Consider the following 16946-nt stretch of genomic DNA (forward strand, 5'->3'; position numbering starts at 1 on the left):
CATCTGCTTTATTATAAAACAGTGCAGAAAATGCAGACGTCTTGCAGCCTCGACAAAGGCCAGACCTTGTGGGACCAACTGAGGCACAACTTTGGATTGAACATTTTTCTTAATAAAAGACATGGGGGTAAAAAAAAAGAAAAGAAAAGTGACTCCCCCACCCATGATATTATACTGTTGTAATGTGATTCATGTAACCTGATGTGTGAAAGTGTCAAAACATCAGAATAATTTCCACGAGAGCCTGAAGTGTGTCCTCACGTACTCATCACACTGCAGCCTGTTCAACATGAGGTGTCTCTTCATCCTCGCCACGTTACTCCTCTCGCATGTTGTCGAACGGAGGACCTCTCTGTCGACCTTGCTGACGTGGGAAGTCCTGCTCCCTCCCTCCCTCCCTCCCTCCCTCTGAGCTGTGACTCACCTGATAGATCTCTGATTTATTCCCTGCGAGGCGCTGATGATGGGACTGACTGCGTAAGAGAGGGGGGGCAGGGCTCCCGCTGATGAGATCGGCACAACAAAGAGCATCGCTGGGAAACGGACGACTGGGCAGATGTGACGTCACACACAGCCTGCGGTCGAGCAGCATCTGCCCCTGATGCACTAGGATGTGACTACAAACTGGTCGAAGGCCCCAGAGAAAAATGAATCTATGTTTTCTATCAGTAAATAGATATAATGATTGTAATAATAATAATAATAATAATAATAATAAGTAACAAAAAAACATAAACCACTGAGTTGTACTGCTTAATAAAAACATGCTCAACTCAAACTTAAACAGAAAGGATCATTCAACAAAACAGCCTGTTTGGGACATATTTTATATAAATAATAATTAAAAAATATTCATTGGAAAAAATAAAAATAAAAATAAAACCCTAAATGGAAATCAAAAATCCCCAACAGGACAAAGGTGGATCTCAATGCGTCAGTCTGTCAAGTCTGTCAACAAACCAAGCACTTTCCCTTTCTTCCAGCTCTGTACAGCATGCAGTTTTTTTTTTATGTTGGTGGTAGTAGAGTACTATCATAATTATTCTCATCATAGATTTAAATATAGAATTATTCATAAGTTTTGTTATCTTTTTTTTTCTCTTTAATTTTTTACACATCACAATGTGTCTTAAAAACTGCCATTAGGGTTCTGTAAAAACAAAGGTAGTCAAAGAAACAGAAGGTGGGGTGTGGGGGGGGGTTTGGATGGGTGGGGGTACAGGGGGTGATGGTGTTTGTAACGTCCAGGGTGCAACACTTGGCCCTCCGAGAGAGGATGACAGGATGGAGGGGATAAAGGAGAGGGGGATGACCAGATGACAGAAGTGGATGACAGGAGTCAAAATATGGGAGGAAAAAAAACAACACCATCTTCACAGCCAGTGCCTCAGTCTCAGAGCAAAAAGAACATTTCATGCTGTCCTCCTCCTCCTCCCGGTCACTCGCACCGCATCTTCAAAAGACTCTGCAGGTCGGTGGTCCGAGGAGGTACGGGGGGCATTAACGTCAGCAGGTTTCTCTCACAATTGTGAGGACTCCAGACACAGAAGGACGGGAACGAGTAAACCTGGGAGGGACAGAGCAGGAGCATGAGAAGACGCACAAAACGGCAAGACAGAATTATTAGGCAAGGCAAGGCAAGTTTTGATTGTGTGACACCATGTACATTTGTTTATATGCACCGAGAATATCAAGGTCAGGGTATTGAGGTTGCCTGTTGTCTTATGTTTTTCTGTTCATTCTGACACCTGCAACAGCTGTATACTATCTTCTCCTGATCAAGTCATGTGACTAGTAGTATTTAAGATGGCCTCTGATAGCTATCCTACTGTCTGACGAAGAGCTACATTGCTCGAAACGTACGTCACTACAATAAACCGACACTGAGTCCTGCAGAGTTGCGAGTGCTCTTGTTTTTTCTATTAAGGCAAGGCAAGGCAATTTTATTTGTATAGCCCGTTTTTACAAACAGTTTGTCTCAAAGGGCTTTACATGGCATCGTAACAACATCCTCTGTCCTTAGACCGTCACATCGACTGAGGAAAAACTCCATGGAAAACCCTTTTAACAGGGAAAAATCGGAGAAACCTCAGGGTGAGCAACAGAGGAGGGATCCCTCACCCAGGACGGACAGACGTGCAATAGATGTTGTTACAGACAAGAAAACAGTTTACAGTTTATGTCACAGAATGTGCGAAATAAGAAATTATATGTATAAAATTGTATAAAATTACAAGACGAGTACTGGCTGGTGCCGTTAACACACACAGACTCATCCACTGGGTGAAAAAGAGAGACAGACATCCCACAGCCCACTTTATCTCATACGGGGTGAGTCATCGCCTGAACAAATTAATACACAGCATCTCTCTCTCTGAACTGCAGCCATGACAAACAGCCTCATGCCGTGAGTGGCTTTGTATGTGCGAGAGACTGAAAGAGCAAACTGTGGGTGGCAACTCGTTAAATTAGCGCAGCATATACAGTATCTGCCCCACTTTCTCATCTGAATGAGTTTCACCGACGAACACCTGGAAGGCTCTGATCTAGACCGACGCTTTTACAGGGAGCGGAGAAAACTGGAGCGGACCAGTTCTAGTTTTCATGACTGTATAGGAAAGCGCCCATGTGTTTGCCTGGGGAGCGGTGGTGAGTCAGAGCGCTGCTCGCTGAATATCAACACAGATTCTCTCTCCACTCCCTGATTTCCTCTTCCACTCTTCCTCCTCCTCCTCCTCCTCCTGCCTGATACTCATCTCTACGTCTCTGTCTGTTCTAACAAATTCTCATTTCATCTCTGCAATCTTTTCATCTGGACCTGCCGCACCTGTCCTCCCTTGCTGTTTATCTTAATCCCCCACGCCCCCGCGCTCTTTCTACTGTATGAAAAGGCGTCCCTCAGAAGCAGCAGCTCACCAGGTGGGATGTTGCTGAGGGAGGGAGGGGAGGGCGTCATTGCTGTTTGCAGGTGGAGAGCTTGCGGATCTTGCTGGCTGTGGAGACTCCTTTGCGTGAGGGGTTGGAGGAGGAAGAGGATCGGCGTTCGGCTTTGGCCTTGCTGTTCAGAGAACCCCCCTCTGTCCCGTTCACACAAACTGGCTTGGCTACAGCTGGACTGTGGTCTGCGTTCCCCTGATCCCGGTGTTCCTCGGCCACTTGTCCTAAAAGCACAAACACACACAAAGACAAATCCATCACACTTGCACCCAAGACAAGAACTGACACATGCGACTTCTCTATATTGATCGTGTGTTAAGTATAAGAATATATATAAAAACTGTAAACGTGTTTTTTAACGAGGAACCTTTAAAAAAACGGATTTGTCAGCAGCACCAGCAAAATGTCAAGTCAGATAACCGTGAGAAATATAGTAACCAACAACGACAGGGAATCCGGTAGATGAAAAACAGGCTCTAATCTTAGTGTGAAACATTCATTTCAAGTGCAGAGGTGTGTGTGTGTGTGAAGGTTCAAATGACTGCCCACTGCAAAAAACTGCACCATCATGGAGAACATTAGAAAAGGTGACATAAAGCCAGCTGCTACAGAGAAAAGACTGGACAAACTGTTGTTTAATTTACCATGTACACTATTATTTCATAAGAAGCGTCGGTGTAGGAGTGAAGCCTGGAAAACCATTCATACTCCCACACCAGAACCACTTCAACCACACTATTTATAGTTCGCTTCATTCACATTCTGCAGCTCCATTTGGTTTTTATGTGGGGCACCACTTCTGGATCCCCGACACCGACTACTGCATTTATTATTGCTGGCTGTTGCCTAGCAACAGATAAAGGCTCTGAATTCTGGGGGGGGGGGAGATAAAAGGAGTTGGGGAAGAAATTAAATCAAACATAAAGATGCTGTCATTATCTATTCATCCCAAAGTGAGTCAACACTCTGGTCAAGTTTGTACACACATACACACACACACACACACACACACACACTTCACTGGTGGAAACACTGCAGTATTTTCTGAAACTATGACGGTTAACAGGATTTATTTGCTTTGAGGGAGACAGAAAGACAAAAACGTTGCCTGTTTCAGACCTCTTATTTGGCGCCCACAGCTCTGTTTTAGCGATTCTCACAGTTAAAGTAGTCAACCAATCAGAGCCTGGTGGGCTGGTCTAAGAACAGAGACGTCCCCTCTCCACATCGCTGCATATCTACCTATAGTCGTAGAACATACTGAGACAAAACTGCACCATGTGGACGATATCCCTGCAGACTCACGGGTTGTTGTTCAGTCCATGTACCGAAGTTACAACTTAAACCATTGTGTGTAAAATGCTACAGCAGCTTCTGTGTTTACTAAAAAAACATATTGGCAGGTTAAATGTGTCAATCACTATTGGTTGTTGATTGCAGTATTTAACAAAGCGAACCCAACATTTCCAACTGGCTGACATGAACACACAAAGTCAGGGTGAACTAAATGAGTGAAATTAAATGGTAACTGAATGTAATAAAGAGATGAGTGATAGTGAGAGCACTGTCAACCCACTGCTAATAGAAACTAAACTACTCCTGCTGCTGTTTTTAACTTCTGTAGCTTTAAGTCACAGGCCACAGCTTAGAGCGGGTTATTTAGAGGTGGATGTCAGTTCACATTTATAAGAACATTTCTGACAAGAGGAGGCGCTTTAATGTCACGGTTTGGCCATGTGAAACTATACAGCAATGCTTTTACTGTAACATATCTAAAAGAGGGATGGATCAGTGTCGTCTTAAGAGGAAGTAGCCAATAATGAGACGATAGGCATCTACTCATCTCGACTAACCACCATTACACACAGGATATGAACTAATCGCTGACTAATGTCACACAAATGCCACATTAAAAAACAAACAACCACCACCAATCCTATTTAACTGTCACTGTCAGCTCACACTTACCTGGCACTGTGAAGTCCTGAGTGTATATGATCTCATCCTCTCCATCATAGAGCTCGTCATCGTCCTCCTCCGTGTAGCCGTGCAGGTCCTCCAGGTAGGGCACCACCGTCATACTCCGCCACGGGTCCCTGCTCTCCGCGCTGGCAGGGATGGGCACCGGGGGCTCAGACGGAGGATGTTTCTTACGCACCCAGCTGACAGGGACGAGAGCGGAGGATGTGGCGATGACAGATGACAGCTTTTAACTACGTTTCTCACGGGTCAGGTCTCACACATCTTAAATTCATTTTAATACATTAGGTCACTGCAGTATTTAGCGGTCTGTCCTTCATCATATTACAGGGTATATACAGGAATCTTGAAGTTAATTTTAATACCTTTTTAAGACATTTTCAAGACCTTCTCAATATTTTTCAATACCTCACCGCCACTTCAAGCTGTAACCATTTACATCAGTGACACTTTTAACTTAACAGTTTTAGTTTGTGATAAAGACTATAGACCACTATGATACAACAGAATTCAAAATAGGCTAGGATAATAAATAAAAGGCAGAGTTTATCAAAAAAAAAAAAAAAAAAAACATTGCTCCACTCTCAAAAAACAAAAACAACAATCTTCTTTTCTATTTTATGTACCGGTTCATCTTTGTTTTTTAATAAAATGAATAAATTCACACACTTTTACAATGTTTTTTAGGACTCAAACTCTTGGACATCTAATTCAGAAAAAATACCTTCAAAATTTAAGACTTTATAAAGTCGTGAAAAGACTTTTTAATACTTTTTAAGGGTCTTAATTTTCCCAAAATTGATTTATCACCTTTTAATACTTTTCAAGACCCCGCGGATACCCTGTATTATGTACGATAAATATTATAATATTTAATATATTATAATATACAGAAACACTCACTTGTGTTGCCTTATGTTCTGTATGGAAAACCTCTTTGCAGGGTCGTACTCAAGCATACCTGAAAAACACACACACACACACAGTAAAAGGTCAATTTAATCACAACAATCCCGACCAATTTCCACATTCATATCTTTTTTTGTGGAGTGTTTAACCTTAACTGGTGGGAGGCCACGGCACCGAGGGGAGGGCTGACAGCAGAGAGCCGATAGACTCATTCAAAGAACATTAATTAATGAGAATAATAATCTCATTCGTCACTGGAGTGACAAGGTATCCTGCGAAGCTTAAGGAGTCAACGGGGTACAGTAAGGAAACATCAATATGAGTAACATAACAGCTGTACCAATGTAATGAAGATTTTGTGCCTCAATTATCATAATGTGGGCTGAATCGGTGGGAAAAGCAGAATGTCAGTGTGATAAAGAAGCGGTGATGTAGTGCCTATCCAGACCTAATAATGTAATTGTCTCCCAGTAGGCAGAGAGGGGCAGCATGCAGAGTGCTGATAGTAGTGCTGCGCCTGCTGAAGGACACCTTTTGTGGCACTGAGCTTATTTTAGACCATGTAATTATGGACTGACTATCTCTCAGGTGCTGCGTCATCACACACAGACGTCACACACTCACACAAAATGGAGAATGGAGGACCGAGACGTTGTAACGGCAAAAACAACACGGCAGCTTTGTTTCCCCCCGTCTTTATGGTTAAACATTGGATTAACTGTGAACGGGGCATCATGACACCTCAATTTGAAGCTAAGTCCTTTCAATTGTCCCATGAGTTTAGGCCTGAGTAGTGGGTGTTCATTACCATAAAAGGACAAAGTGAGCAAAGCTGGATAATAGGCTGGAATACTACTTGGGAATTTAGCCTTCGTTGAATGGGTTCTTTAGTTGGTACAAACATAATCCTCCCAGCATTGTTTTTGGATTTTAAAGCTGGTTAGTTTGCTACCATACAGCCGATTACATATTCCACTATAAAAGACTCTTTTTACTCTACTCTTTTTTACCCTTCGTTTTTTTTTGTTGTTACAAGGGGGCAGAGGCATTGCAGCATTTCACTCAGGAAAAAGCAATGCCTCACTATGAAGTGTTTAGTATTCTGCTGCTGGCTCCAAAATCAATGGAAACTACGTCAGCAGCTGGAGGGATTTCTACAGTTTGGAGGAAGCCTTGTCTGCCGAGAAGTCACAGTGACTCTCAATGTCATGGCACCACCTACTGGACATGCACAGAAAAGATCACAGTGCAACTAGAAAGACCTTTCTGGTGATTTGCTCTCACTAGAAATGTCTTTCCTCCCATTTTCCTCTTGTATGGAATGCGACACAAAACTGTATTTGTAATACAGGAAAAACATTGACATTCATTGGTGGACTGTTAATCAGCCACTACACTCTAGGAATGCAACCACAAAAAGACAGTGAAGATGAATTTCTCTGTGATATAGCTGTGAGCAACACAAACCTTGCAGCAGGTCCGATAGGAGGGGTCCACACTCCTCAGGAATAGTGTAGTCTCCTTTTCCAATGTTCTCAAATAGCTTATAGATGTTGTCCCCCTCAAATGGATACAGACTCGTTGTAATGTTGTATCTGAATGGAAAGAAGCAAGTGTTAACAAATATTACAATATATATACACACATATAAGTATTTCATAAAATAGGGCACCATTAATAGTCTTCAAAATGACTATCTTTCCATCTGTATATGAATACAGAACACCAGTTTTATTTAAAATCTACACACAACGTAACATGTATAAATACAGCACAAAGAGTAAATTGTCACTGTTTCTTTTAGTCAGTTTGTCTTTTCATCAATTGAATGAGCTACTTTGGAAATAAGGACAAGTGATAGCTTTTTACTATGGCCATCAATCTATTAACATAAACAGACATAATTATCTAACTTTCTCTGATATTGAAACTGTCTATAAATGTATTTTTAAAGTGCTGTGCAGTGTAAAGCATCTCCTGACTTGTGAGAACTTGCTGACAACTCACAGTGTTACACCAGCAGACCAAATGTCTACTTTAAACCCTGAAAAGGTGTCCAGTCCATTGGCGATCTCTGGAGGCTGGAAGGCCGGAGAGCCCTGACTGGTGCGACATGTGTCATCCTCTGCAAACGGGTGAAGGGCCTGAAAAACACACGTTGTATATGATTAACATGAATTTGAGTTATCCATCATGAAACAACTGGGCATTGGGGAAGGAAATTTCAATTTCCAGATGAAGTAAAAGTACCATATTATTTGTTTATCTCCGCACTTAAGTGTACACAAATTTTAAGTATGATATACCGAGGCAAAAAATGAATTTCAGTGCACTAAGGCTCAAAAGCATACCTATCATCGACAGGACCTTTCCTCTGGCTGAGTTTTTATATTTTAGCTGCATGTCTAAAAAAGTTTGTTAAGTTTAGACTTTACTACTACCAAACTACCAAAACCAACTTTAGGTGGAATGTGTGGAAATGAAAAACAAGGTTTTATTAATTGTTTAATTTGCTGAAATGTGGGAGCTAACGATTCACAGGAATGTGGACGGTGAGCTCACCTCTGCTACTCCCAGGTCGGAGATTTTAAGTGCCCCGTCTGTGGTCAGCAGCAGATTCCCTGGTTTAATGTCTTTGTGAACTATTCCCTGGCTGTGCAAATATTCAAGGCCATCTAAGAGTTGGCAAAAGTACCTGCAAGAGAGAACGACAGAGGGGTTGATGGACAAAAAGATGCACAAAAACAATTAGCACATCAAACAATTTATCACTGTGGTCTGACGAGCCGTCATCACTCAGTACTTTAGCTTCAGTGGCTTTCTAGCAGCAACCAGACATTCACACAATCTATGGTCAGTTATTTTAACGGTGGAGGCCCTGCAGTCCAGGACCTAAACTTAGGCTTGGAGCAAAGGCTGCAGAGAGGCGCAGACTAAATATAGCAGGGATAGAGAGAGAGGGGGAGAGTGGGGGGAGTAGAGAGAAAAAGAGAGACTTACCCGTGAGCTTGAAATACTGGAAACCTTTTCTCTGGGACACTATCCAGCATTTCTTGCATCCCACAAACGCAATACTCCATCACCATATACGTAAGTCAGGAGTTAAGGGAATTTGCCAAACCAAACAGATCCTTTAATAACGTGGGCTACTAAAATAATACAACTAAGCTACTAAATGAAAACATTAAAGTATAAGTACGTAAGGAAAGATTTGCCATCTGAAGTTCTTAACGATCAAATATAAACACGTCAATTCACTTAATAGCATGATGTGGATATATTTTCTGCTTCTCTTCATTGTAGAGGACATCCACCAACTGAATCACATTCTTGTGTTGGAGTCTTCTTAGCAGCTGAATCTCCCTATGGATGGACAAAAGAACAAGAAGGTGGAAAATATTAAACAGGGAAATAGACATGAGAGGGAGTGCTTCATTTAAAAAAAAAAAAAAATACATCTGCTGTGACCGTAGGTGGCTTAAAGCCAGGGTTCATACATGGGCACTATTAGAGCACTGATGGCATGAGCTCAAGTGTATTACTGGTTTCATTAGTGGTATTTTTATTAAGCTTGTTGGCTTGATGTCAACTCCAATCATCTCTCAGAGCTGATGCTACGATACTAAACTTGGTTTTGTCTAGTGGTTGTTCACAGATAATTATACACCGAAGTAACAAACGTTGCTTGATTCTGTCAGTACGGCCCAACTTCAACCAACAAGAAATTAAAAAAAATAAAATACCACAGCCTGGTGAACAAGTGCTGCAGCAGTCATTTACACCAGTCTCATTATAAAGACAGATAACCTGACAGTTCACTTTGCTACCCGAGGAGGAGCGGTTTAAATCAGCGGCGTGGCGTAGCCCCCAGGAGACTCAACATTCATCAGAGAGCTGTGAGTGGGGACACTAATGAATTTGGATTTGGATGAGAACAGCACAAAGTATGAACCACAGACTTCCCCAGAGATGCTGCTACCCACATCCACACTCAGAGGATCAGATTATTAGGATCATTATCTGATAGTCAATGATGGGAATTTTGTGATTAAAAAAATCTATTCGAGTTTCTGCAAGTTTTTGTTTGCATTTATCCAAAAACTTACCAGCAATGTCTTTAAATAAGCAGCCTAACGTTTTCAATAATTAATGCATGCTTACATACATACATACACATACACTAAACATTTTGGTTTCATACTTTAATCTGGAGAAAATATGAATATTGATGATGATGATGATGATGTATTGAGATGACCCTGAAGACTGTGCCTACAGTATGGGTCATGTTGAGCTCCTTCCTTCTTTCTTGCGGATGATAAAATTCACAATGTGTGTACGTGTGACATAGTAGAAGATAGAAAATCTATTTTATGAGTATAGGTTTCCCCCCACCCCTCCTGGAAAGACGTGATTAAATGTATCACGCAGTAACAGGTCAAAGCTCTAACAGGAGTGCGCCTGTGTCAAAAATAAATAAAATTCCCATGGTCCCTGCAGTGCTGGGGTTATATCATCCATCTTCTTCTACACCTTCACACAATGTTGCCAAAAAAAAAAAAGGAAAACACTTCAAATTCTCTGTCCCACCCACCCCCGCAGTCTATGAGCTGTGTCAGTCCTCTTTCTTATACGCAACCTTCCTACTGACAAATGGATATTCTGGGCCTAGTCAGCGACACACACACACACAGAAGCAGTTACTGCTGCATCACTGCACTGGTGAAAGAAAAAGACGCTGCCGCCTCCTGCACATGTGAAAGCAGAGCCATGATAAAAATACGCTGGGACGTCATGAATAGCCCCATTTCAAGCTATGTATCGGCTGTGCTCCTCAGTTGGACAGTAAGTACAGATGACATGTCTGAAATGTAGCACGCCACTGCTGCATCTGCATCACTGCTTGTTTTCATACAACAAATCATAAAACATAGGCAGCGCTGCCACTGGAAGCACGGAGACCGCTGCAGTCCATCTGCAGTCTGAGTTCAAACGTGTAGCGATGGCCGTTGGCCGTGGAAGGCCCGCAGACTGCAGCGCTGAAAGGATTTCAGCACTCAGCGATACAGCAGCTACAATGGCTCACAGCGGGAGCATCAACAACTGGGGAAAATCTGCATCGATACTGTGCCGGTCCACAGTCTGTGTCAGGTTTAGGACGTGAGTGTCGGTCCATGTGCGAGCCTGTCATTCCAAACAAGGGCACGGCTTTCTTGGAGTGTTGCCGTAGAAACGGGAGTGGCATTACTCAATCAATGCCAGTATGAGCATGCCGGTCCCCAAGGCAACCCTGTATAAGCAGGAAGTGTTTGGCAGACAGGAATGCTGAACAGGGGTTGAATAAGGAGGCTGGAGGCTACTATGGCATCCACACACAGACACACACAGACACACACAGGCGCCAGGACCCAGAAACACACAACCTCCACCAAGTGACAGAAGGACCGGGAAACATGGGCAAACCAATTTTACACATCATGGAACACAACTGTGGTCTTATTAACAAAGTGACACAACCATTAATCTGCCACTGCAGCGTTCTCCTAAAAAATATAAGTACAGCTATAAAGATATAATATATATATATTTAAAAAAAGGGGCTTGAGACTAACCACCCTATCACCTGGGGGGAAAGATTTCAGGATAGTGCAAACATGGTGTCAGGTAGGGCAACAATAGCTGTCAAAGGAGAGAGAGGGACCTCCAGTTATTAACTGTACCTGCCTATCTGCTGTGTAGACAAATCTTTAAAGTTCCTGTTTCTGACAACAATCGACATGAAAGTCAGTCTGCACCTCTAGTTCTACCATAACTTCGAATAGCAAACATAATGACCGGCAAATGTATTACTCCCCTTTAATGAGAAGCGAGTAAAAGCAGCTTCAGTCTACGTTGATAACTCCCCATCAGCCTTAGAAATCTGGACACGGCGGTTTTTCACCATTCTTTACAAATCTGTTCAATCCATGTCAAGCTGCATGAGGACTGTGACACAACAGTCATTTTCAAGCTAGGCAACAAATTCAGGATTTGATTAAAAAAAAACAAAAAAACATTTGTTTATGTAAGTCCTGAGAAACGTTGACTGTTTGCTCTGTGTGTTGGTAAGAAAAAACTCTGCCTTGTCAAGTTTTTCCTCATAAGAAGCACTAGGTTTTTCTCCAGGATTTCTCTTGGTTTCACCACTTTCACGTTAGCCCCTCTACCTTCACATCCAGCAAACACTAACCAAGCTGTCTTGTGAGTTTTTGTTCAACCACAGCAACAGTTGCTGCAGTGTCTACCGCCTCAGTGGTAAAACCCTGCAGCCCGGTTCAGAGCTGTCACAGGCGTCTTGGTGGCCTCCTTCTCTTCCTTTATGTCTGCCTTTTGTGACACATTGAATTGGCAAAACTTTTTTCTACCCTTCTATTTGTTCAGTCCTCTCTTTTGAGAAGTTCTCAAGGTGACAATTTTCTACAGTGGCTTCATGAAGCAGCATCTTCTACAGACTAGTTGGTGAGAATTATTATTGTTCATCATATAGCTGCAGGTTATCTATTAGCTTTTTTGTGTAGTGTACAATGTATTGTCAATCTTTTAGGCAATAAATATTGGTAACTTCTGATATTAGTCCCGTGAAAGAAGGCCTGTTGACTGATTTACCTGACACAAACTGTGAGTTACCTTACATATTATGTTTGCTTCAAGTTAATTTTGTTTTCACTTTCCACACAGACTGCTGTTGAGCTGCTGATATGCTGCTTTCAGTACCAACCAACTGTAAAAGGGCACAGGAGACATGGCGTTTCATATCTAAAAGATTTCTGTCTTGGGTTTATTATTTTTTTTATCTCTGATTGGACAAATATGTTGTCAGACTCATTATGAGGCCTGACCTTTGCCCACCTTAACCGTTTCTGGCTGTTTTTGTCGTCACCCTGAGGTGAAGTATCAACTAAGAAAATAAATCTGCGAGCAATCAAAAAAACAAAACAAAAAAACTACTTTTGTCATCAATTTATCATCAAATTGTAAACAATATTTGGAGACAGATTTCAGTGAAGTTAGTCTGGGCATCTGATAAACACAACACTTCTCCCTGAGCTACGTCTGTAGGTTTTTCATCCTTCTTCTTCTTCTGCTGATTTGACTGTGGCCTAAAAAAAAACACGCCATCTTGCAGCTCTTCTCTCTCTCTCTCTCTGTGTGTGAACTCGTTTTGACAGTTTTCTAAAGCTTCTTCTATAATTAGCACAGGCCCGCAGCGAAAGGCTGGAGTAATATTTAATAAACTACTGTGTGATTAAAACTTCTGATACTCATCAGGAAACGGAGGGTGCAGGAGAAGGTTTGAATACATTAAACGTCGCAGACAAACCACAGAGGCATTAAGACAAGAGAGGAGGGAGACGGGAGGATACGAAAAGACAAATCAAGAATATGACAAATAACTTCCACCTCCTACACTGCTGGTCGAATGTCAACAACTTCTGAGTACCTCTGAAATGTGGCTGGTGCAGTGAGTACTGACAGCTGACTGCACTAACACGCTTCTTCATTTGTTCTATCAGATAATTCCGATTTAAATATAGATTTTACTTGGTGTGTCCATGAGTAGTGGAAATGTTTCGTTGTGGCCTCCAGCAGTTGAAGTCAATGCAGTGATGCAGAAGTTCATTTGGGGTGTGTTGAGCGCAGTTTCACATCATTGTTGGGTGTGGACACAAGACACTTCAGACCAAACCCAAAAATAATGCTAATCAGAGTAGCACGATTTAAGAAAAAAATTATTTTAAAAAATGTGACGAGTTGAACTTATTATGTGAAACTTGAAAATTGGACAACAAACATCCAATCAATAATCATTAATGCTGATGCTTAAAATATTGAGAAATGATTCAAGGCCAGGCAATGGAGTGATGGGTTAAAAACATAGTTGTACAGAAGTGAAGGGCAATTCTCATTGTGGAAAAGTCTTAAGGACTACTGTACGATTCATTAAATTTGTCAATCAAATTTGGTGTGATTTTAATTAGTCTACTCATACTGATAAAGCATTCCCAAATCAATGATACTGTACTCATCATAATGGACCACTCCTGACTGCATGAAGGGTCACTTGTGCCATTGTTATTATGACTTTAACTATCAGATACAGAGACAGAGGGAGACGACGTGTCAAACAAAGCAGGTTGAAAACAGAAAACTTACTTTTTCACATTGGCTTCTCCATTAGGAATCCTCCTCAGCTTCTTCTTCTTCAGTATCTTGACAGCCCTGCGACAAAGTGTCTCTGAGTCCAGCATCTCTTTCACTTTGCCATAAGATCCCTCCCCCAGCAGATCCCCCATCAAGTACTTTCCTATCAGCTTCGCCCTCTTCCTCCGTGGCTGGTAGATCACCTCTGTAGAGTCAATGCGGTGAATGAAAGTATCCATCTCCATCAGTTCATTTTCATTTAGATAGTCAAGATGATGCAGCTCCCCGGTACTCATGACTGACAGCTCAGCAGCAACAGCTTAACCCTCCTGTGCAGAAAGTGTTTGCAAATTGCTATGACTGTTGCTGGAGAGTAATCCACTGGTATAACCTTTCAGATTTGAGCCGAGTATTTTAATTCCACAAGATGGAATAGAGACAAATTACAAAACGCTGAACATGGGAGAGAGAGTAATCACGCCTGAGAGTTGAGGGAGGAGGTGGGGGATCAATCCCAATTTGTAAACATTAGGGCTCTTTAATAGGAGGTGCAGACAGAGGTGAAGAACCTGTTGGGTCCCGTGCTGAGTTAGTGCTTTATAGGGTGCGTTATGTACTACATGAGTGACAAGTGCAGTTGAACAGATGTGAGGAAAAACTGTGATTCTAAAATGTTATTCTTCTCCGCTTGACTTTCGATCACCCCTTATATAGATTTAATACCATACAGGCGTAGGTAGACACAACCGGTCGTGCTTCAAGGCCATGCAACACAGCATTTCTGTCAAAGCTTCATGCTGCATTGCATAGTTTTTCCCGGGACACATAAGTGTGCACAGCTGGACGAGATCCAAGCCCAGATCTACGGCCAAACGAATGCAGCAGCAGCAGCAGGATCAGTCAATCTCTGGTATCAGCCCGGCTCCTGGAGGTCGACTGAGCCATCCGATGTGTCCAACCGTCTTCAGGTGTCCTCCATGCCACCTCAGCTCCTAGTGCCTGCAGACAAGAGTCATTCAACATTAATGGAAAATACACACATGGCCTTCGTTTGCTTCTGAACTAAGTTAGCCCCTCCTGGATAAACAATCTGTCCAGACATCAACACTGACCGGTTAACCTTACTAGGTTTCCTTTCTGCCGTGGGGTCCACACACACACACACACACATCAGACACCTAAGTAATCATTTCATTTGGACACCGATGTAACACTCCGCCTTATTCAAAACACAGTGCAGCAAGAGGCCACTGACAAATCAATCGCCCGTCTGAAATGCAACGTTGATCAAGTGTTATTTGTTAGCTAGCTAGTAGGCTAACACAGCGCATCTGCTTGAATGAACTCGCTCGCAAACATAAAAACTTTCACTTCGTGGCTCCTCGATATAAAAAAAACACACACACACTGGGCGTCCACTGCGGGTGTTGCTTCGGGGGGGTCCGACAGCTTAAAACAGCGCCAACTATTTTAATGTAGATGCTGACTGGCGACCACCGGGGGGAGGATAATAACCCAAACGTCGTCACACAGCTGCAGCTAACAGCGGCTAGCCAACTTTGCCTAGCGTTAAGATTAGCGGTTAGCAAAGTTAAAAACCTCATTTGCCGGTGTAGCAGCAAGATATCCAACTGCCTCGCCTCTGCTCTGTGACTTCCCGCATCAGAGACCATCCAGCACCAAAAGCATTATATTAGCTCCAATAGCCAAACTAGCCCCCCGGACACCGGCAGATATACAGTATACTCATCCTGCTAACGGCAGCTAGCTAACGTTAGCCGGAGCAGCGCTGCTAACAAGCCGCTCGGCTAACGGCTAACTGCTAACTGCTAAGCCCGTTGACAAACCGACCAACCAACTCCTGCTGCCGTGTCTCACCTACATCCACGTAAATATCTCCCTCTGTGTGGCCGTCCGCAGTGAAATTAATGCTTTACTTGGGTCCGGTAAGAAATCCGCTGGATTTTCTGACTCTTCGTGTTACTCTTTGCCACTCAGGTTGTCGCCATCTTGTTTATCTTCTCCCCCCCCAACCAGCAGCAGCAGCAGCAGCACTGACAGACAGACAGCCCATACGTTACTGCGTCAAATCAAAGTTTTTTTTCTCCTCTCTTTTCTCTCCCCACACACTCACAGTGAACTGAACTGAAGGCACGAGAAGACTTAACAACAACGAGTAGTTTTGAGGTTTTATTATTCAGACTTTTCTATTTCATCAAGCAATCTGTGGCATCCTTCATTTACAGTGGATATTTCCCTGGGGTGGGTAACTTACATCAGCTCTTCTACAGGATGTTTCATTAAAAACAAACACACACAGAAGTATGAATACTGTTCATAAACAGAAAAAATACGTTTTTTTTTGTTTTTTTTGACCGATCACATACTGTTATTTATGATCCCCCAGGAACTATACACCCAAGTGGGGTTTAAAACATTTTTAAAAATCAAATTATGGAAAAATAAAGGTAACAGTTTTGAAAATAGAGTTTATAGAGTCATTGACAGAAAAATGACAAATATTTCCAAATGTGAGGCTATTGTCTGTCTTATTACATAGCTTGTGATTTGTTTTTGTAGTTTGTCTTGAGTTTCAGACAAAACAATAACATCACCTTGGGCTCTATGAACATGTGATATAGGCTACAGACAGTACAGACCAAACAAATAATTGATAATGATAATATTAGTTGCCTACCTTCACCTACAAACCTCGCTATACCACTAATGCATTGGTTTACTATGGCTTAAGACTGACTGATGCCGTGGCCAACACCAGAGCGGCTCTTGCTTAGCTGGGATTTTGGAGTTATATTTATCCCATGTAAACCACCCTGGGAATGGCAAACTGAAGGTCTGATTTCACTGATCTGTCACCCTCCTCACCTCTGGCTGCTCGAGCATGATCAACTCTATGCAATGACTCACTTCTGTCCAGA

General features: G+C 42.4%; 1 protein-coding gene across 3 annotated transcripts; it reads right to left on the minus strand.

Moving 5' to 3' along the window:
• Positions 1-41: 41 nt before the first annotated feature.
• On the minus strand, positions 42-16919 carry stk11 (serine/threonine kinase 11). 3 transcript variants are annotated; one of them, XM_083991503.1, is made up of 12 exons: positions 16706-16919; positions 15886-16061; positions 14020-15006; positions 9106-9189; positions 8827-8916; positions 8389-8521; positions 7834-7970; positions 7294-7421; positions 5821-5878; positions 4906-5099; positions 2917-3161; positions 42-1567 (listed from the first exon to the last, which is right to left on the minus strand). In XM_083991503.1, the coding sequence occupies exons 3-11, from the start codon at positions 14301-14303 to the stop codon at positions 2953-2955; spliced, it is 1317 nt and encodes a 438-aa protein (XP_083847629.1). In that variant the 5' UTR covers positions 14304-15006; positions 15886-16061; positions 16706-16919; the 3' UTR covers positions 42-1567; positions 2917-2952. The 3 variants fall into 3 exon arrangements, with proteins under 3 accessions (XP_083847629.1, XP_083847630.1, XP_083847631.1); XM_083991504.1 differs by lacking the exons at positions 15886-16061; positions 16706-16919 and adding an exon at positions 15607-15776; XM_083991505.1 differs by lacking the exons at positions 15886-16061; positions 16706-16919 and adding an exon at positions 15120-15324.
• Positions 16920-16946: the final 27 nt, after the last annotated feature.

The sequence above is a fragment of the Trachurus trachurus genome, assembly GCF_905171665.1.
Source record: "Trachurus trachurus genome assembly, chromosome: 17".
In the NCBI taxonomy this organism is placed as follows: Eukaryota; Metazoa; Chordata; class Actinopteri; order Carangiformes; family Carangidae; genus Trachurus; species Trachurus trachurus.